General features: G+C 45.1%; 1 protein-coding gene across 2 annotated transcripts in view; it reads right to left on the reverse strand.

Annotated features, from left to right (window-relative positions):
• ADCY8 (adenylate cyclase 8) overlaps window positions 1-13,233 on the reverse strand; it is a 128,700-nt gene extending 115,467 nt beyond the window's left edge. For both annotated transcript variants that reach the window (XM_068933317.1, XM_068933319.1), the window contains exon 1: window positions 12,257-13,233. In XM_068933317.1, the coding sequence (XP_068789418.1) occupies window positions 12,257-13,201 (945 nt within the window). In that variant the 5' untranslated portion in view covers window positions 13,202-13,233. The remainder of the gene's footprint in view (window positions 1-12,256) is intronic.
• Between the last annotated feature and the right edge of the window lie 8,010 nt (window positions 13,234-21,243).

A 21,243-nucleotide genomic window follows, 5' to 3' on the forward strand; every position in this document is an offset into this window, starting at 1 on the left:
ACTCACACAGGAAAAAAAAAAAAAAAAACACAACAGATAGCCCCCCCTCCACCCACCACCACCACCAACATAAAACCTCTTCTATTTAAATGGAATTTCCTATGTTTCAGTTTGTGTCCATTGCGTCTTGTCCTGTCATGGGGCACCAGCGAAAAGAGCCTAGCCCCATCTTCTTGACAACTTCCCTTCAGATACTTACACACATTGATAAGATCCCCCCTCAGTCTTCTCCAGGTTGAATAACCCCAGCTCTCTCAGCCTCTCCTCGTAGAAAAGATGCTCCAGTCTCTTAGTCATCTTTGGCCCTTTACTGGACTCACTCCACTAACTCCATGTCTGTCTCGTACTGGGGGACCAGAACTGGACATAGCACTGAGATGTGTCTCATGAAGGCTGAGTGGAGAGGAAGGATCATCTCCCTCGACCTGCTCGCAACGCTCTTCTTAATGCAACCCAGGATACCCATTGCCCTTCTTTGCCATGAGGACACATTGTTGGCCCGTATTCAAGTTGGTACCCACCAGGACCTCCAGGGCCTTTTCTGTAAAACTGCTCTCCAATATTAGGTCAGCCCCCAGCCTGCACTGGGGCATGAAGTGATTCCACCCCAGGTGTAGGACTCCATGCTTCCTTTTGCTGAACTTTATGAGGCTCCTCTCCGCACATTTCTGGAACCTGTTGAGGTCCCTCTGAATAACAGCACAACCACCTGGCCTGTCAAACACTGCTCCCAGTTTTGTATCATTTGCGCTATGTAACACTGCTTGATTTCTGTTGACTTTTGTGGGGGATAATGGGACTTAAGATGTCCCACTACAGGCTTTTAAGACCCTTTAACGGATTTAAGGAGTCTCTTAGCCTTAGGAGATGTTGAAAATTTCACTTGTTACCACCATGTATTTTTAACTCCCTAGATCCCATGGAGAAATGGGCTCTAAGCCAGATGACTATCCCGGGTATAATTGCAATGACTATCTCTTCTTCCACATTCTGTAGACCACAGTGTTCATACAAGAGCTGTGAGGATTCTCATTTGGATTTGTAATCCTCTCCTTTCTTGGTGGATGTGCTGGCACTTATTTTTGCTTGCCTGAGATTTCTTGAATTTTCATCATAGGGAAAAGGCTGCTAAAGTCTGGTACCATGTAAGTTATCTGAAAATCTGCAACTGCTGAATCCATATTGCTATGACCAAAAGAAGATAGTTTGATTTTCAGATTATAATTTGAATTTTTAAAGATAGTAATTAGAAAAAAAGTCTCTTAATTAATGGTGTGTGTATTTTCCTTTTTTAAATTGCACCTATAAATTCTCTTTAGATATACACAAACTTTAGGAACATTGTAAGTATTATTTTGACTTGCAAACGTAATTACTGAACCTGAAAGTAAGTTACAAAAAAGAATAAAATTCCACAGCATTATCTTTGCTGAATATTTGTGGCTATCTAATACAAATCTATGACAGTACGCAAAGTAGTTGGGAACTTTAAAAATTTAGTTAGGGAATATTATCTTTTTTTTTATTAGAGAGATCTGTTGCTTTTGGATTTAAAAAATCAACTATGTCAGGTTTAATTACAGAAGTCTTGTGTTGGAGAAGCAAACCAGAAGTGGTCTCAAATACTCTTCCTTCTTGTACATCATCAAAAGACTTCTTTAATAAATGACACTTGGATACAGCCTTTGTAAATTCAATAAGGAAATTAGGGTGTTCTGGTGCCATGGAAAGCAATTTGGCCAGCCAAAACTGTGTTAACTGCTTGAGGAGGAAAGAAAAGCTACCTTAACAATTTCTGTACTGTGTACCAAGGCCTCAGGCCAGCAAACAACTTAAACTTCTACCTAACTTTAAGTATACAAGTGATTTTCTTGGCTTTAAAATGACTGACAAAGCATTAAGATGATTTCTTTCATGCCCCTTCTCCAAAGTCACATTATGCCCAAAAATCCCTTCTTAAAACTTTTCAGTTTTATCATATAGATTATTCCTGGGGTTTGGAGTAATAATGAATGCTTACATTATGCATTTTGCAGCGGAGGAGTAGCAAAAAAAAAGGCTGTCGTCAGAAAACGTACATAAGTATCCCTTAAAAATAACTAGACACAAGGACATTTTTACAGGAAGGAAAGTCATTGGAAAAATCAGTTCTAACCATGAACAGCTGTTACAATTGTAAAATTATTGGAGTCCCTATCATCCTGTACCATCACATAGGGAGTGGGAGCATTTCATGTGTTCTCCCATTTCTTGTAGCCTCTCAGGTGGCTAATGAAACGTAGCAAATGAAGGAAATGACGTCAGAACAATAGAAATACAAATAAGAAATTTTTCTCTTCTCATTACTGTTGAAAACCTGCTATTGGTCTAGGAACTGGGGAGAACGTGGAAACTATCACAGGATCAGTCAGAGAGGCATGCAGCAATGTTCTAGAAATGCCAGGATTTTTTTTAAGTAGTGTCCTTGAGCAAGATTCAAATGGTTTAAATTATGCCTAAGTTTCGGAGAGCAATTTTCATTGGCTACTCTCAAGGACCCTGCAGGCCTTGGAGGAATCTACTGCAAAATTCTGCCTCCATTTTTGGATATGCTGTTCCCTTAATGCTTCAAGTATAAGCAACCAAAGATTCTTAGCACCTTGATCAGGCAAAGTATACACCTTCCACTGAGCTTCATTGCAATTCAGAGATGAGGAGGCAGGCACTGAGGTTACATCCCTGTTGTACATTAGACAGCATCAAGGAGCATCCCTGGAACGCAACAGTCTGCACTGCTAAACTGCTAGAACAGTCCTGGGAAGGCACAGGTTTGGCCATGGACAACTAACACTCCCTCCACAGTTCCCAAGAATAGTTCAGGAGTCATCATAGACCCGTTTTTCCCATCTCGCAGTTTGGGTGCAAGCACCCTGACTGGGCAGGGTTAGTATAACTTTGAGAAGGACTGAATTCTGAGAAGTGACCTAACTTTGCCTAACTCCTGAAGGACAGCACAGAGCTCAGCAGAAGTCCTGGTAGCTACAGCCAATTTTTCTGAATGTCCAGGAAGGAAGGAATTGCTTCCAGACCAAGAGCTTAGACCATTTGCACAAGGACTGAGACTTGATTTCTGATTTTCCCTCAGTTCCAAGGTGACATAGCCTGAATCTCTGGATCCTAATCCTAGGAAAGAGCCCTAGTAAGGCAAAAAAACTCATCTAGGTGGGAGTCTGTTGCATTCCTCCTTTTGAAACTTGTCCCCCGCTTTGCCAGGAGAGCAAGAAGCATAGGGTCACAGGGAGAACAAGGATGACTCTAGAGACCAGTGATGAAAGCACAGCTTTGTGTAAACTATATGGCATCTCCTTTAAAGTTCCCTTAACACAGAAAGACTAACATAAAGAGTCCCTGAAGTCACTGATGATCAGGCTGAAGTCGAAGAGACTTACACAGTATCAGATCTGTCAAAAATGAGTAAATCTGAACGTTCCTACAATAATCAACATATCTTATTGCATTCATTCTTTAACAAAGACTGACACAAGTCAGTACAATACTTCTCTTTCAGTGCATCATGGAAGGTGAGGAACATCCTTTCCACAAAAGTCTCAAAGCAGTTGAAGACTTTAGTCAACTTATTACAGCAACTGAGAAAGGCAAATTTACGAATCAACTCAAGCACAGAAAGTGCTGTATGGGGGTCAGCGCAGGCCAGTGATAAATTTAGTGTGGAGATGGGAATGATCCTCATTCCCTGTCCTTAGCTGAAATCTGTTGTGGATATCACTCCTTCCTGTAAAAGAATACGCACGCTTAGGACATTAAAATACATCTAGACTGAGCAAGCGTGGGATGATCTCTTTGTTGACGACAATCCTATGTAGTATGCATATGCAAATTATTAATACTGATAAACATTAGAAATACTTTCACATATGACAGAGAATCATAGGGTTAAAAATGTATATATCTAGATCTTGTTCAGTTATTAGATAAACTGTCATGGGAAAAAGTTAATTTCTTTAACAAAGATCCTTACTCAGGAGTTAGACAACACCTGGTACATAGTGTAATACCATTTAGATCTTCCGGCCTGATTGATTGATTTGCCTGCTTATTTCTTATTTATATTGTGATGATACCTCCGGACCGATGGATGAGGCTCCTACTGTGGTAGAGCTAAAGCAAGCAGCACAGGAGAGTTAGCTCCCACCTCAAGTAACTCTATCAGTTAAGCATAGCAGGAGAGTTTAGACAAAGGAGAAGTAATAAAGCCTATGGAGATCAGATCCCTCCAAAGAAACAAACTCTTTTTCCTAATTAGGATTCTACAACTGTTGAAAGCTTCCATTGATGTCAGTAAGGAAAGATTTCAGCATCTTATTTTTAAGAGACTGTGCTATTAGAAACAAAGGAAGGTGAAGATTAAAAAAAATCAAAAATTGTAAAGCAATAATTAAATCAAAACTGAAAAACAAAACTGAGTAATTATAAGAATCAAATCATCAAATGCATTCAAATAGTCTTTTGTTTATACCACGGTCAACAGTGCCTCTGTAAAACTAAGAATATCACATAAAATGATAAAAACAGCATTTAACTATTTGGGAGAAGTGTACTTATTAGTTGTGGTAGTGAAAAAAAATTGGCTTGGATTATTTTTGGTTTTTTTTTACACTGATATGCTTCAGCTATTTCTCAGACTGCTGCAATGGTTAATTAATGAACTCGGCAGCCTCTCTCCTCTAGGGCTAACTATGTGAAACCTTGCAGCAGGAGAAGCTAACAAATGAACTAGCAGCACTTCTTAAAATAGTTGCTTATAAACAAAACTCCCATGATGAAATATTATTTTGGCAGCCAGTGACTGCCTAGCTTTGCAGTTTGCCCTGTGTACATTTCCTGATTTGTTTTTGTTCTAGGTTAGGCAGAACCACATCGGTATCTCTGTCTGCAGACTTGGGTGTTTGGAAAGATAAGAGTGACAGGTTCATTCCAGGAGGTTCCTGGAGGAGCTGGACGTCCAGAATACATTTGTGCTCTCCTTCAGAGGAAGTGTGGATTAAGAATAATCTACACTTTTCCTAAAAAGGATCCTGAGAGGGATCTCCTCAGCTCGCCTAAAGCTCCTAAAATGTGCGGGATATTTTATATTAAACTCCATGAGCTTTGAATTAGATCCCTAAATCAAACCGCTGAGAGCCTTCAAGTCAGTCAGGCCCTAATAAGATCCCTAAGTATGATCCTCGGTTCCAAACAGCACGCGTAGTACTATGCTTTACCTTCTGTATCTGATCCCTTTTGGCCAGGCAGGTCTCTTTTATCCCTCGTTTGAATGAGCGATGCTGGTACCAGTCCGCTCAAAATTCACCGTACCAGTAACTCAGTGATTTACGTTCATCTCCCTCTCTTTGGGCAGATTGTAGCTCTTCTGTACTGGAGATGGGTACACAGCTGCCCATCTCGGAAAGAAGGGTTAGATCCAAAAAGAGACTCAGAAGCCACAAGACAGCATCCTTCTGCACTTCATTTTTAGGCACATAACTAGAAGAGTTTAAGCTAGAAGGCTATGCTGTCTGCCACCATGTTCTTAAGGGTCCGTACACAATGCATGAGAATAATCTAATGTCTCAGACTGAAGATAAATTGGCCACTATGATAAATGGGAGGAGCTGCTCAGAACCAGTTAGGAGAGAACTGCTAAAGGCAGTGAGTGTGTCTTAAACCTCAGCTTCCTCCAGGATTTAGGGATTCACACTCAAGTTTTTTTTCCCTATATTTGGGCTTCTTATCCCCGGGTCCCCACCCCCTTCTGCCCCTAAGACCATCACCTAAGTCTTCTTGTTCAAAAACTGAACAGGGCCCACAGCTGTTTTTTAAAATAGCTATATGTCTTCTGTACAGCAGCTCAGTGACTGGAAGCTCACCCTGGGAGACTTCCTCACGCCATATTTCCAGACTCCCTAGAAAATGTCCTCCCAATAGACTGTATTTGCTTTTGAGGAGTTGGAGAGGCAGCAGATAAGGAGGGAGAGGAATTTCCTGTGGAAGCTGCTCCACTCTGAAAAAGAGGTTCAGATCCAGTGAGTCAGAGAAAGGGAACCTGACGGAATAATCTACTGCTTGGGACATGTTCCTGAGGGGATGATTTAATGGCATTATACAAAATGCTAAAATGTTCAGCAACTACACCACCACAGATGAATTCCTTAATCACTTGTTTACAGAGTCAGGATTGGGGATCTTGACAGGATTTTGACTTTTTTAATTCCCAAAAAGAACAGCTTTCCTAGTAATGGGAGAAGATTTGCTCTGCACACTCTCTGATGAGGTGAGAGGTGGATTTGAATCCCCTCCGGAGAAAAAGGATCGAAACCTTGGTATGCCTAACTCTTTTTAAACAGCACAGAGCTCCACATAAGTGCTAGTAGCTACAGTCAGTTTCATCAAATGCCCAGGAAGGAGGAAAGCCCAAGAGTTTAGAGCATTTTCATAAGGCTCAAGATTTTATTTCTGATCTTCCTTCAGTTCCAGGGTGAGACAGTTTGAACATATGGATCCCAGAGCTAGGAAAAAGACCTAACAAACTCATCTAGGTGGGAATCTACTCCCCCTTAAAGGGGGACTTTAAAGTAGCTGCCATACAGTTTACACAAGCAACATTTTCATCTCTGTATTTTATCACACAGAGAAGGAGCGTAAGGCCCACCTCACCTAAAGACATAAGGTAGGCCTTTTTGTGTGTGGTGCAACCATGAAATGAGTCCCTACCAGAACAGCGTTTGGATTTTGGATAGACTGAATGGTAGCTTAAATACCAAGTTACCGAGGCACTTCACAGGATGCTCAGAAGCAGGAGTGCGGTTAAGTGAAGTGCAAGAACACTGCACTTAAAGAAATGCAATGTCAACAAGGCGCCTGCTGGGACTCGGTGCTAGGCAGTAGCTGAGTGAGGATTTTCAGGCTTGGAGTTCCCATCAGCCTAAGCATCGCTTTAAAAAACATAATTCCTTCCTGTTTACTAAATTCACTCTTTACATGAAATACTTTAGTTTTTCTCATGCTTAGCCACGTGTTCTGGAAGTAAGGAAAATGGAGAGATAAATCCTCCCACTCCCCACCTTCTCTGTCCTTTGGAAAGAAAAGAATCTATTAAACAGTTCTAGCTTTGTCCCCTTTCATTTCTTGGATCTTGTTTAGATCTCATCATTGACAGGGTTGAAAAGTGGAGTAAGAGGATGGGCTGGAGATGTTTATCCCCTTCAGTCTTCTGTACAGGCTAATAGGGATCATTCCAGCATGATCTGCTGTTAACTGTCAGCTGTAACTGCACTGCTCCAGTGTGTGATTATTTTGCATTAGATGCTGCTATTTTAGAGCACATACCCCTCTGTAGATCATGACAAACAATAAATAAGCAATAAACAAAACCTGAAAGACAGCTCCAGAAGTGTTCTGACAGCAGAGAAATGTCACATCAAATCCAACAAAGTAACTTTCACTGGGAGCAAGTGCACTAACTGCATCGCAGGCTGAAATTCACTGATAAAAACAGGTTTCATTCATGTTTCTGCCTGAGTTCCTCCATTTTGGAGGAACTCTCTAAAGGCAATTAATCATCAAATTGTAAATATAACTAACTAATGCATTTGCCCTACTTACCACAACAATGATGCAGCTGCTTCAGAGAAAAGTGTATCCAATTCTAATCTAATTATACTGTGACCCACTGATACTGGTCAGCTGATATTATAGGATATAAAAGGAAACCAGATCATAATCCAGCCTAAAATCACACAAACAGGTTATAAGTCACCCACAACAGACTATGGCAGAAAAATTAATAGTAAATAACGCTATGAAAGCAATGATAGGGATTAAGGCTGAGGTATTTTGATTCTGAATAGCTAATCTTGAAATATCTTTACACTGTACATATTTAAAAGATAATCCACAAACATTTGGTAGAAATTGTGAAGAGATGAGTGTGTTTTGTACTGATGTCTGTGGCCCGATTTTGGAAATCGTGTAGCCAAAATAAGCACATAAAAGCTGTCAGTTGCCATTGCATAATTATACTGATTTATAGGACTCCCTGTGACTTCAGGAATTCTGTCATTTTCTTTCATTAATAATAAGCAATCCTGAGACAGGCTTTTGGGGAAAAAGGCAAGAAAGCAAAAATCACTAGGTTAATCAGCAGAACTGCCTAGATTCTGAAAGACAGATGCTAGCAAAGAGAAAAATGAGTTTCACCAGTCTTGGTATTAACCATGTTGAGGTTACTTCTAAACATATTTTAAGAGTTTGATTTAATGCGCATAGTTTAGGATTTTGTCCTCCAAGGTATGCAGGTAACTTATTCAACAGAGTAAGCTTACTAACTTCAATGGAATTTACTCGTATGAATGAAGGTTACAAGGGTAGAGGATTAAAATGCAGTGTATGGTTGTAACTTACATAATTCTTCCAAGCCTGTCAAAACCCATATCTATGTTATCATCTGCCTACGTTATATAACACTAAGGAGCTATGAGTTGTTTATTCTTCCACATATGCCTGAATCACACATTTGCTCTTAGATATTTTGGATTGTATTTCACATTTTCACCATGGGAAAAGGAAGAACAAATACAATACAAATGAAATTTACGTTTTTGGGAATATCAGAGGCAAAAACCACTTCCATTACAATATCTGACCAGGTACACATGTTGCTGCACATTACTTGTTTACTAGTGAGCATTTCTCATTTTTTTCCCAACAGAATCTCTAGTCAAGTCAATATCAGTGTTACCCTTGCCTAAATCATAGTATCAAGTTCTTTTTTGCTGGCTTTTCTCTGGCTGAGCAGCAGAACATCATTCAGCACTTGAAGCTGAGGTCAGTAGGGTTAAAGAGGTCTTAGATCTCCCCAAAAGCACTAAGCATCTGGTAGAATTAAACCTGCTGAGCCTAGGTTTGCTTTATTTAATTTCTAATTTCAAGGCAGTCTTTTCCCTTCACTTTTACCTAGGATGCTGGTTCAAATTAATATTGGAGATGCAGGGGAATGAAATTCATATGATCTCTTGAATGTGACTACAAGAGAAATGGTGGTCTCTGGGCATTATTTGTATTCATGATAATGCATACTTTATTAATGTCAATAAAAAGCTGAATCAGGGAGTAGTACTGTGCACTTGTGTTCAGCATTACTGATGATTTAAACAACTCATGAAAATATTTATCAATGAAAATAAAATTAATGAAGAGATTAAGAGAAAACAGATCATAGCACTTGATTTTCCTCTTGCATAAACTGTTACAACTTCATCAATTTAGAAAGACTTATTACTGATTTATGCCAGTGTGACTAAGAAGAGAATCAGATCCATTGTCCCCATGAATACTCTTGGATACAGTAATAAACTGACTCTGGAGTAGACAGCTCTTCGTGTTCAGAACTGAATTCAGTATTTTCTCTGCATGAAATTATGGACTTATCAAAATCAGTGGAAAACAGATCAATAGTATCAGGATCAGAATTCTACCTTCTACTTCCTAGTATACACTAGTTCCTTGTTTAGGTCCACTATAAGCAGCTCCCTGCATCCTGAGACTGCAAGATGGTCACAGCTATTGCTACATAATCAGATAGGTCATTTAGTCTCACAAGGCTTCTCTGAAGGGAAGACCAGTATTTTACCTGGGAAAATAAGCCCTACGATAAAAGAGACTACTTTACTTGGAAGATCAGGAAATCTATGTTGTCCGAAAGATTTCCTATCTAACTTTGATGATACAATCATTCCAACTGTCTGTATTCACCTGTAAAGTAATGCTTATATACCCTTCATCAGCCATAAAAGCCCTCAGTCACTAACCCTTGAAAGGGCTCTGAGATTCTCTAGAGAAAAAAAAAGAAAAAAAGAAAAAAAGAAAAAGAAAAAGTAGAGTAACTAAGTGGGGCTGTGCCTCTCCAGGGCACGGGTGGCAGCTCGCTCTCTGTGAGCCCCTGAGGACAGGGCTCCTGGCAATGTTATCCGGATTGCAACCACGGCGCAGCGCCTAAGTGCACGGACGCCAGGCCCGGCTCCCCCTCGACTCCCCAAAGCCCTTCCGCGGGGCAGTGAGGACGCACTGATTTAAGCAGGGCAGGCTGTGAGGCTGCGCAGCCCCAGCGCGGGTGCGGCGGGAGGCGGCAACGAGCGGGGCCGGCTGGTCCCGCCGGGGCCGCTGGAGGGAGCTCCAGGCCCGCGCAGCGCCGCGCAGCAGCGCGCCGCGCAGTCCCTTCAGCACCGCGTCGGCGGACAGCGCCCGGGCGGCGGCGCTCCGCGCAGCCGGGTCCGCCGCGGGGCGGCAGCAGGCAGCGACCCCCGCGCTCAGCTCCCCGCTCCGCTCCCTCCGGCCTCTCCCCTAAGGCAGAGCGGGGTCCAGGCCAAGGGTGCGCTGAGGCGGTGTGAAGCGGGCTCCGGGCGAGGCGGGAGCGGGTGTACACCGACACCGACGCGGGGCGAGCGGTGCAGGTTCCTGTTACGGAGATTTATATTTGTAGTTTGTGAAGGCACTCGTCTGGCTGGTAAGCTCTCGCTGTGCACCGCTCAAAGGCGGTTCATTCACACAACTGGCAAGTGTTAGGCTGCGAAATAAAGATATTAGTATTTCTCCCAGGAAACGGCTTTGTTACTAATGTCTGTGGGAAATGTGTGCCCGCAGGGGGACCGGCTAAACATGATAATGAGATATCAGTGCATTACTCATAGCTCCAGGATAGGGCATGGAAGTATATTAAGAAATCAGCGCAGCTCACACGGCTTTTGACCCAGCACTAATAACATCAGCAGTGTACGGCAGCGAGGCACAGAGCACAGCTGCGATTCATTCATCAGCACGCTACCAAGAGCCGAGGAGCAAAGACTCTACCCAGTCTCACACCTGCAGGGCTCAGCAAGGCTCAAGGCACAAGTTTTCTTTCCCCAAAGCGGGGTAAACCTGGCCATAGGAAAGCGAGGGCAGGCAGCCAGCCCCGCAGCTAATAGGTGTGTATGGGGGAGGGGGACAGCCAGGGGTTGGCAGGGATTACAAGAAGGACCAGGGTCTGCGAGAGGTAGATGTGTCCCAAGGATGATGATCATCAAAACTTCTAGGGGCAAGAACAGCCACTTCCCAGCTGCACGTTTTGCAGCCAAGCAAACAACATGACACCAGCAACACATTCTTCTGCAACCTCCCTCCTTTGGGGATTTTCTGCCAGTACCTCCACCCCCTTCTCCTGAATTCCCTGGAGCTAGCCAAATGGAGATGATAATCTGCTGTGAAATATTGGTAGCACAGAGCTGTGACAGTCTGGGAAGGGGTGGGGGGGGAAAGGGATCGGCAAGAATCTCTAGGATTAAGTTGCCCTAGGAAGGTTGTGTTTTCTTGCCTTCTAGGGACGCTGGGAGTTAAGTGCACCCTTAGTTTAGTGTAGAAGAAGCCAGGTGAGTGCAAAGTCATGTTAGTCCTGATTTTAACTCCTCAGACCCATATATTGCTCCGTGCCTCCTAGCTGTTTCCACTGCCTCACCACTTCCCCATGCAAACAGCTTCCTGTCCTTGACATTACTTCTAAGGATGCAGCTCAACAGTGTTTTTCCCATGCCCAGCAGCAAAATGGGTTTATAAGTGCTCTCCAAAGAAAGCCTAGGAGCTCACACCAAACCTCCAAGGGGAGCTTTCCCCTGATTTCAGTGGGGTATTTCTTTGCTCTCCTGGCAAAAGAGCACCACTCGTTGCTTCTGTTTTCCTATAGCCTAGCTCTAGCTGTGCTGCACATATGAAAGCACCACTCCTCCAAGCATCCCAAAAAGATCCAGAGTTAAACAGCATGATCAAGTAAAAGGAGAGGTGAGAAGTGGGAGAACTTGGTCAAGATAACATCATCTTTCCCATCCCATCCTATAGACCACTGCTGGAATGAAGAGGGACAGTAATAAATGTCCCATTCTCTCTACTTTCCCCAGCAAAGCTGTTTCAAGGGACAGCTGTGAAACGAGTCTACAGGGAAGAGGAGTGGGGTGGTTAGGGAATGTCCCCCTCCCCAGCCTTAGGTCAAGCCTCTATCCCCTGCTCCTTTCACACAGAGGAGTAGAGATGGGCACCTGGGGGGAGAGGAGGGAAATCGCATCTTGCCTAGGAACTCCCTCCCCAGGTGCTGAACATCCGAGAGCCTGATTAAAGGGGAGAGGACTTCTTGGGACACCCCACAAGGTAATGGGGAAAGAGGAGGGTTCCCACCCTTTCCTCACCACGGTACCTGGTTGAGGGAAGTCACAGCCAACCTGGGGATAACCAGCTGCATGACGAGCTGCAGGACAGAGGTAACCAGCCCAGCCAGGATGGCCCAGGTGAGAGGCAGCGGGAGCATGCTGTAGGTTGCAAAAAGCGTGAAGAGCACATAGCCAATGCCATCCCCGAGGAGGCCACAGCCCAGGCCGGCCGCCAGGATCTGTGTGGCCATGGCCACCCAAGTGACCACACCGCTGTACTGCAGGTAGGTGTACGAGGTTGTGTCCTTCCTGACCACCACTAAGGCACAGATCACCACCTCAATGCCAGTGAAGAAGCCCAGGAGAATGCCCTTAATGGGGTCCATGGGAGCCGAGGCCAGAGTCAGGTGGAGGAACAGCAGGGTCAGCTTGGTCAGCACGTCCAGGATGTTCATGACCACCTCAGATTTGCGCCGCTGGCCCAAGAAGTAGCGCTGATAAAGGCGCTCCAAGTCTCGGGACTTAAAGGAGTTGCGGAGTGTGGGGAAGATCACCCCACGGTAGGTGTAGCCCCAGTTGAGGAAGAAATCGGAGTTGCTAGGGGCGCAGTCCAGGGGCAGGAAGCCGAGGTCCCCGCTGCTGCTCGTGCGCTCCGGGAAGACTTTAGTGCCTCCGTTGTTGTGGCGCTCGCTGCCCAAATTCCGGCCGGCTGACTGTCGCCGGAGGTGATGGTGGTGGTGGTGGTGGTGGTGGTGCAGCAGGTGGGGGTGGTGGTTGGGGCAGCAGGTCTCCTCGGAGCTGAAGCCCTTGCCCCCACCGCTGCTGCTCCCGCCGCTGCTGCTGCTGTGCTCCTGGATGAACCGCTGCTCGGTGATGTGGCGCACGGCGGTCTGCCACAGCAGGCGCTGGGGTCTGCTGCTGCCGGGGGGGGTCCTGTTGATGGTGTAAAGTTCATCGCTGTCGCTCAGACACCGCACCTCCGAGAGCTCCATGGCGGTGACTGGCGGGGGGCAGAGCACCGGCGGGGCGGGGGTGGGGGGGAGCAGCCGGCTTTGGGGAGGGGAAGGAAGCGGGGGGGGGGGGGAGGGATAGAGCCGAGGGAGGGGATGGAGAAGGGCGGGTGGCGGCAGCGGTGGGGCGGCGGTGGGGGAATCACATTTATAGGCAGGTCTCTGGGGCCGGCGGCGCGGCTGGCGGCGGGGTGGCTCCGGCGCGGGGGTCTGCGGGGCGGCTGTGCCGGCTCAGCGCAGGCGGCCCTCGCCCCGCGCCCGCGCCCGCTGCCGCGGAGCCCCGCGGAGCCGCATGCCGCGGAGCCCGGCTGCGACGCAGCCCCGGGGGCCGGACGCGGAGCGGGCTGGGTGCGCGCCCTCCTCGGGGCGCTGAGCAGGGAGGGAGGCGAGCCGCGGGTCCGGAGAGGCGGAGGGAAGAGCGGAGCATCTACGGGTGAAGCTCCGCTGCCGGCCGGGCGATCCGCGGCCCCACGCGGAGGCTGGAGGAGCGGGGGAGCAGGGAGCTGCCTCGCAGCGAGCAGTTCTCAGCCGGCGGCTTCTCGCTGCGGAGGGTCCCGGGGCTCCGCTCCCAGGTCTGGAGCCCGGGGGCTGCTGTAATCCCCGAGGCTGCGGTCAAAGGGAGCCCTCCGAGCGCGGGCGGGAGGGGAGAGGCGGCCAGGTCGCCGGCATCCTCGGTCACGGTGACGGAGCCGCCGGCTGGGGGCTGCCCGCCCGCATCCGGCCGGCGGCGGGGCATGCCCCGCGGGGCGCGCAGCCCGGGCTCACGCAGCGCCTCTGCCCGGCGGGGGGCTCGGGGCTGCCATCCATCGCAGGCACTCGGCTGGCTTGGAAACGAGAGGGGGAAAAAAAAAAAAAAAGGGAGGGAAAGAAAGAAGACCACCAAAAAAAAAAAAAAATCCCGCCCCTAACTCAGAGCTCTGGGAAGCCCGCTGAGAGCATCCCAACTTCTCCGCGGGTCAGCAGGGCTCTGCGGCCAGAAGGAGGAGGAAGAAGGGGCGAGAGCCGGCGAGGGACAGGCGCGCAGGCAGCGCGGGCGGCCGCGGGAGCCGGCGGCGGGGCGCTGCCCCGGGCGCCGCGGGGACCGGCACGGCGGAGCCGCCAGCCGCCGCCGCCGCCGCCGGAGTGGTGCTGCGGGCGGCCCGGGAGGAGGCAGAGCCCGGCGCGGTCAGCTGATGCCCACGACAGCGGCGGGGCTGCCCGCACCCCGCCTGCCCGGTTAAAGCGGCCGCAGGCCCGGCGTCGGCTGGCGGTGGCTCGGGGTGACTCTGGCTTAGCCGGAGGACCTTCCCCTCTGCTTTTTTTGCTTCGGTTTCTCCCACACGCTCCGGTTGCCCCGGAGTGTCCCAGAGCACCTAGCAGAGTCGTCCGTTGCTCACGCTGAGATCTGATGCTTAAGTTGAGTATCCCTCCACCTTAGGCACCCGAGCTGGATGGACACATAAGCTGTCTGATGGACACGAGCAGGCCTTGCCTGGGAATCACAGCTCTTGCCCAGGTTGAGGGAGTCTTGGAAACCAACTCAGCCTCTGCTCAGGTGAGCTCAAACCCTCCAAGAAGGCTGTTGTAGTTGCAAGGACCGTGATACTAAGCTCCCCGGGTTAAGAGCGAGGGTGTTCGTATGTATGATGGCTCCCATCCTCTCAGCATTTACATTGAATTCACTGGATGAAAAACAGAAACTGTTCCACAAGCCTGGAGTTCAAGCCACTTCACACTCCCCCATATTTGGAGGTGAAATTGTCCCTACACTTGCTGTGAGCTCACTCTGTGCCAGCAAATCTGAGTACTTTGTGCACAGTGGCGTATGGCCTAGCAAAGGGGGTAGGAGGTGTCCATCGTTTAGCGTCTCTGTCCCTGCTTTGTCCGGAATATCTTATTTAAGCAGCTAAGCCTCGTTCTGGAGGAAAGGGAGTTTTGGAGCTGGATCCCTATCAGCAGAAGAAGCGGCTGAAACCGAGTGAAAGCTCTGTGTAGACCACCTCAAAGAAGGAGAGGGGTTTTCTTTGCCAGCAGCTATGTTTCCAAAGAAAATAACTATTTCTGCTAATTTATTTGAGATAAATGTACACCTGCCTTCAGTCAGGAGGGAGGATTTGTGTGGATAGCGGCACACCCTGGAAGTCCTGAGTAACACTTCAGAAAGGAGATCTAAGACTCGTTTTCTCCTTATGCATTTTTTTCTTTTTTTTTCTTTTAATTGCCTAGCTTGTGAGCCACTTCAAGTATACGATGGTGAGACAAGATTGTTTTCTTCTTGGTTTAATGGGTAGTGTAGTTCTCATTTTAAGTGCTGGACTTCTGCCACACAGGAGAATTCCAACTTCTTTTGGCTTGGACTCCTCTCGGGAGTCCAGGTGTGCTGCTTAACTTTCAGAGGAGCTCCTCCATGAACACCACTCCTGCTATAGTTATTAAACTCACCTTTTATTAGTAACTTAAGGAAGGCACGGCGATTTAGAAAGGGTTTCAATGACTATTTCTCTATTTGCACTACAGTGGTTTCGGGGAGTCCGGACCAGTCTGTGTCCCATGTGTGAGATAGGTTTTGTAGGAACTGAGGCTGAGGAAATTCTTGTTCTAGAGAGCCCAGTTAAGGAATGAGTGATGCTTTTGTGAGCTGGGAGGGGTCCTCTCCAGCCTGCCCTTTGGTCTGGAGAGGGTTAATTCTAGTTTCACAATAATAATAGAGATACACTTCCTCACTCCTAGATAAATCCCAGGGAAATCACAGCACTACTTCAAGATGAAGATGTTACTATAAGTGAGGAAGTCATAATTTGGTTAAAGAGATTAAAATTATTAGTGGTATTACCCCAGCCCAGCAAAAGAAAAGCATCTTGCTCACTCAGTCTGCTCAACACAAATCATACTGAATCAAACAAAAAGAAAACAAATATATAATGCAGCTTAAAGAGATAGTCACTTCAGCCATTCAAAAGAGATAGGATGATGCCAAGATAGGGAGCTCTCAGTTCTGCAATGCTGTTATAATCACTGAATCACAGCACTGGAAGGATCCCTAGGAAGTCCTTTAGTCCATCCTCAAGCCCCATGGCACAGCCAGCTCTACTTTCGCTGTTGTTCCTATGATGGAGGTGCTGTACCTCTCCAGGCAGTCTATTTCTGTGCTTCTCCATCCTTATCATTTTCTTAATATCTAACCGGAATTTTCCTTGTAGCATTCACTAAGCACATCACTTCTTGTCCTGTCCACCATGAACAGGGAGAACAGATTATCCTGGCAGCAGGCTACGCATACTTAGTGAACATCGCCTGTGTTCATTCCCCCTTCTTCTTCTCTTCTCTTCTTAGGCTAAACAACCTCAGTTCTGTCACTTTTTCCTCATAGGTCACACTTTCTAGATCTCTGATCATTCTTTTTGTTTTATTCTAAATTCTGTACCCTAGTTCCACAATTTTGTATTTTTTTATTTTTATTTTCAGCTCACAACTCAACTCAGTTCTACAGTGGAAAGATTTATTTACATCTTAAGATACAATCTTCTTTGCACATTCTGGTGAGATGTCTGCCTTCCCCGCAGCAGCATCACAAGATGGCCTTATACACAACCAATAACACACTGAAACCTCTTCGATTGCTGTCCTCAACGCCTGGCAAGATGTTCCTTGCTCCGTAGGCGCACAACTGCCTACACAAAGCATCTTGCATTTGGCCTTGCTGAAGTGCTTTTTTCCAGCCTGTATGCTCAATTTGTTTAGCTAATGTTGAACACTGATCCTCCCTAGCTCTGTGTCCTCTGGGGGTTTAGTGAGTGTACTCATCAAAGGTGATGACAAAGTAGTGCAGTGCACTCCGTTAACAGCCTGTGTGTGCACTTCTTCCAAGTGTTTATAAATCTCAACCTCAGAACACCTCAGAACTGGACACCTTGGTGCAAGATTATAAAGCAAGGGCAAGCGCTCGTGGTGCATAAGGACCCACTGTGGCAATGCTCTACAGAGCTCTCTGCCCCTGGGAAGCTGGAGGCAGATTGCTCTGTCAAAGCCCTCGTTGTCACCCCAGGGTGGATGAACTGAGTTGAGGATCCAACACGAGAATTTCATGCATCCTCCTGAATCCTGACAGGGCTCAATTTGGTCTTTGATTAGTAACTGTGCAGTATTCACTCTTTGTTATCTGATTTTTCTTTTTTCCCCAACAGCGCTAAATGACTTGGCAGTGTCACAGAATCACTAAAAGCCATTTTAAAAGAATGCTGTCACTAGATGGGTTTTGAAGGATGAAACCAGACAAAATTTATTCCTCTTAAGCACCTGAAAGTTTATGGCCCACTCCTCGCCTCCTTTCTCCCCACAGTAGTAACATTTATGCATGGCGTGATGTTATGCTATTTAATCATGCAAAAAATGATCTCATTGATTTTAATGGGACTACTTATGTCCTCAGGACTGCAAGCCGGGCACTGTGCTCTGTAAAGCACTCTGGGATTCTCCAAGGTAGGTAGTCTCAATAGCTAACATGTTATGAAAGAACACTTGTGTTACAATACATCTCCTTTGCTTAAATATAGATTTCAATGAACAATTTAAAAAATGGAAAAGTGAATAATCAACATATAACTTATTTATCCCCACGTGCACAAATGAAATTCAAAACTTCAGAAATGGTGGCAATGATAGAATATGAGCAAATTCATTTTCATTTCCTCCTCACCTGCTTTTTTTCTATAACTCCTTTTTTTTTCTTTTCTCCTTGGCAACAATTTAGGCATTCTAATAATAATGATAAAAAAAGAACTTCTGGTATTGATTTATTCTGCTTTTCTTCAACCTGTCATTTTTCTCAAACAAATGCATATCTCAATATGACGCCTGTATGAAAGCAGACAAGGGGCATAAAGGAATGGATTAAAAACTGTAACTCTAGATAGTAAAAACCACTCAGACTGATTAATGAAAGCTGTGGTGAAAGAAAAGTGAGACTGCACAGACTGTAACACCAGAGAAAAAGAGAATGAGGACAAATAGCTTAACAGGCGATGGAAACAAGGCAACATTCACTGGAGTTTACAGATGATTTTTCTCAATGCGGTGAAAATCGCAATTAAATGTTTTCAAATTTGTAGGCAATGAAGCCGAATTACTGCATACCTCAATGATACCATATGGAAGAAGAAAAAAAGAAAAGGAAAAAAGGGAAGAAAATAGAAAGAAAAAAGAAATCTTTAGGTCATTTATAAAATTAAGAGGTAAAAAATCAATGTCAATGTTAACGGCTATATAGTAAAAAAAAAAATCTTTATTTTTACTTTTTCCTTTTTTGTGCATGTTATAGCTTCTCCATCTCATGAAGAAACAATTCTACCATATCCAAATGAGGTTATTCTTCTCTCTCCCTCTCTTCATAGACACACATACCCACATAAAAGCAAGCGGATTTTATGCAGAGAGATAAGAAGGGTTTGGAGATTAATAATTCACCTTTCAACCAATGGGTGGAGCAAACATCAGCTCTATGTTTTCCTCCTGTCCCTCCTAGGTCTAGTCCTTCCTCATCCTCACAGCTGTTACTCCAGCTTTTAATGGATTAACAGATGTGGCCATTGAAAATCTTTTACTTATGGCTTTGTGGCCGCTGCTGCAGATAAGGAATATATTAGTCAGGCTGCTTTGTTACAATTTTCCTGAAAATTAACTTTTAGAAAGGTGTTAACATGATGGAATTTTTAAATTCTTAGGAAAATATTTTTTAAAATAGTGAATTTCAGATTTTCATTTTTAAATGATTCCGTCAGATTTTGATTTTGGATGATAGGTTTTTTTTGCTTTTTTTTGTTTTTGTTTTTAAAATCAAAGCTGAAACTTGATGATGTTCTCAGAAGCACAAGCAAAAATGCTTTTGATTGATTAGATTGTTCTCCCTTGGGAAAGGAGGGCAGTTTCTAATTTAAAAGCAAGTGCAGTCTCAATAATTGGAAAAACAAAACAGAGCAAAGCAAAACAAAACAAACACTCACAATAGAATTGCTGTCCTTTGTGCTTCTCTGGGGGCCACCCAGAAGTTTTCCACCCTTGCTACCCTCTTCCAACTACGTTTTGGAGAGCGGCTGTTTCTTAGTTCGTTTCTTTCCAGTGCACACACCACAACTCTACTGTAACGGTATTAGACTAGTGAATCCCTGGGGCACCTGAGCTGTTGAGTAAATTATACTGTTTACAAACTATTAGACAATTCTTGATGCTTCATGGGATACCTTTTAAGAATACCTTTTTTTTTTTTTTTTCCCTTAGTATAAAAGAACTTTTGACTTCCATGTTAATTGCAGCAGAAGTTAAAAGGAAAAGAACTATTCAATTCTTCATTCAATGCACTACAAGTAAAATCGTTATAATCTATGGCAGTCAGACTATTTACAAGTATTTTATGCTTGATTTGCTATCTGAGGCAGTGAATGGTAGGAGTGATAGCCTGATGGGAGAAGCTGCAATTTAAATTAATACCAGAAAGGAGACTTAAATTTGTAAGACAACCGAATGAAAGTAAAAATATATAAAAGAACACATAAGGCAATTCTGTATAATCACCCCCCTCCCCTTTTTTTTTTTTTCCTCTCAGAGAAATAATTCTTAGCTCTAGTGTGCAGTGTTTTTCACAAGCGTTTCTCAAATTGTTTTTCTTGTTACAGAATGGAGATGTTTCCTGTGGATGTATATACAATAAATCTAATTAGGTTGCAAATAGGGAGCTGCTATATTGTATCAGATTTTAAGTCTATCCAGATAGGTATCCTGCAGTTACTGCAATATAAGACATATCCTAAGAGGAAATCCCCCTGTTAGCTACCTCAAAGAGGGGAGGGGAAAGGCTGATAGGGTTGTGTATGCATGTGCTTATGTGTATGTGCGTAACCTTGGAAAGGGAACAAAACCTAGAAATGTTGATATTTCCAAAAGGAAGGAAATTCTTTCTTTTTTTCTTTTTTCTTTTTCTTCTTCTATCGAAGGGAAATAATCCTATTCAAATTTTAAATAAAAAAAGAAATCAACTTTCAAGCTCCTGGGAACTCCTTGCTTTGCGGCCTGGGTCCTAGGGATCCTGGGAGTCCAGGGAGGATCTGGATGTTCCCTCCCCAAACTGAGGAACCTGGATGCCTTGGGACTGCAGCTTGGGCTGGGCTTCCCTGCTTCCAGGAACGCTGGAGTTGTGAGGATGGTCACAGCTACAGGAGCTCTTTACCGGAGCTTTGTAAAAGCAGGGAGCCTGGGCTGACAAAGCCTGGGTGCCAAGGCGTTTTAGCTGCAGCTCTCTTGAGGTGAGCTCTCCAGCAGCTTGCAACCAAGCTGGCAGGAAGCCTGGCAGATTTCTGAAAGAAGCTGGCTTATGTTTCTGAAATGTTGCATCATCAGATATTTTGCATACATGAATGTGCAGGTTTCTGTGTTTTTGCTGGCCTGCAGATAAACACAAGGTTTAATGCAATTGGGTTCCTAAGGAGCCCTTTTCCCCAGCCACATATGTCTTGCCCCTCACTCCCTTATCTTCTGTATGAAGTTTACTACAGTAGAAAATGGGGAGTATGTAGAATAACCCATTAAATGACTTACCATATCACAGAGAGTGCACTGGTCCCTTGCGTGCTGATATTAACAGTGATTTATTCCAAACTGAGCTCCCATCATAACTGAAACATGTTAATCTACTCATTGCCAGTCAAGCTGTGGATGGTAGGTGTTCCTAGACAAAATGTTTAGGAGGAATCATTGACTCATGGCAATCTTTAGTCATTCTCTGAAATGATACTATTAATGTGTATGGGATTAGCATAGTGCTTGTTTCTCTTTTCTATTATCTTGTTTTTACACTCAGTAGTATCTTTCTTAGCATAGAAGGAGGATAAGATTCATGTTTGAGCAAGCTATTTGAGTTGAATTGCATTTCTTTAGATTACCCAGACTGTCACTCTCTAATGTTGCAGGATATGCCAGATCAAATTGATGAAGCAGCTCATCCTGGATATCATTTCCAGGCACATAAAGGACAAGAAGGTGATCAACAGTAGGCA

Source organism: Struthio camelus, chromosome 2 (genome assembly GCF_040807025.1).
Source record: "Struthio camelus isolate bStrCam1 chromosome 2, bStrCam1.hap1, whole genome shotgun sequence".
In the NCBI taxonomy this organism is placed as follows: domain Eukaryota; kingdom Metazoa; phylum Chordata; class Aves; order Struthioniformes; family Struthionidae; genus Struthio; species Struthio camelus.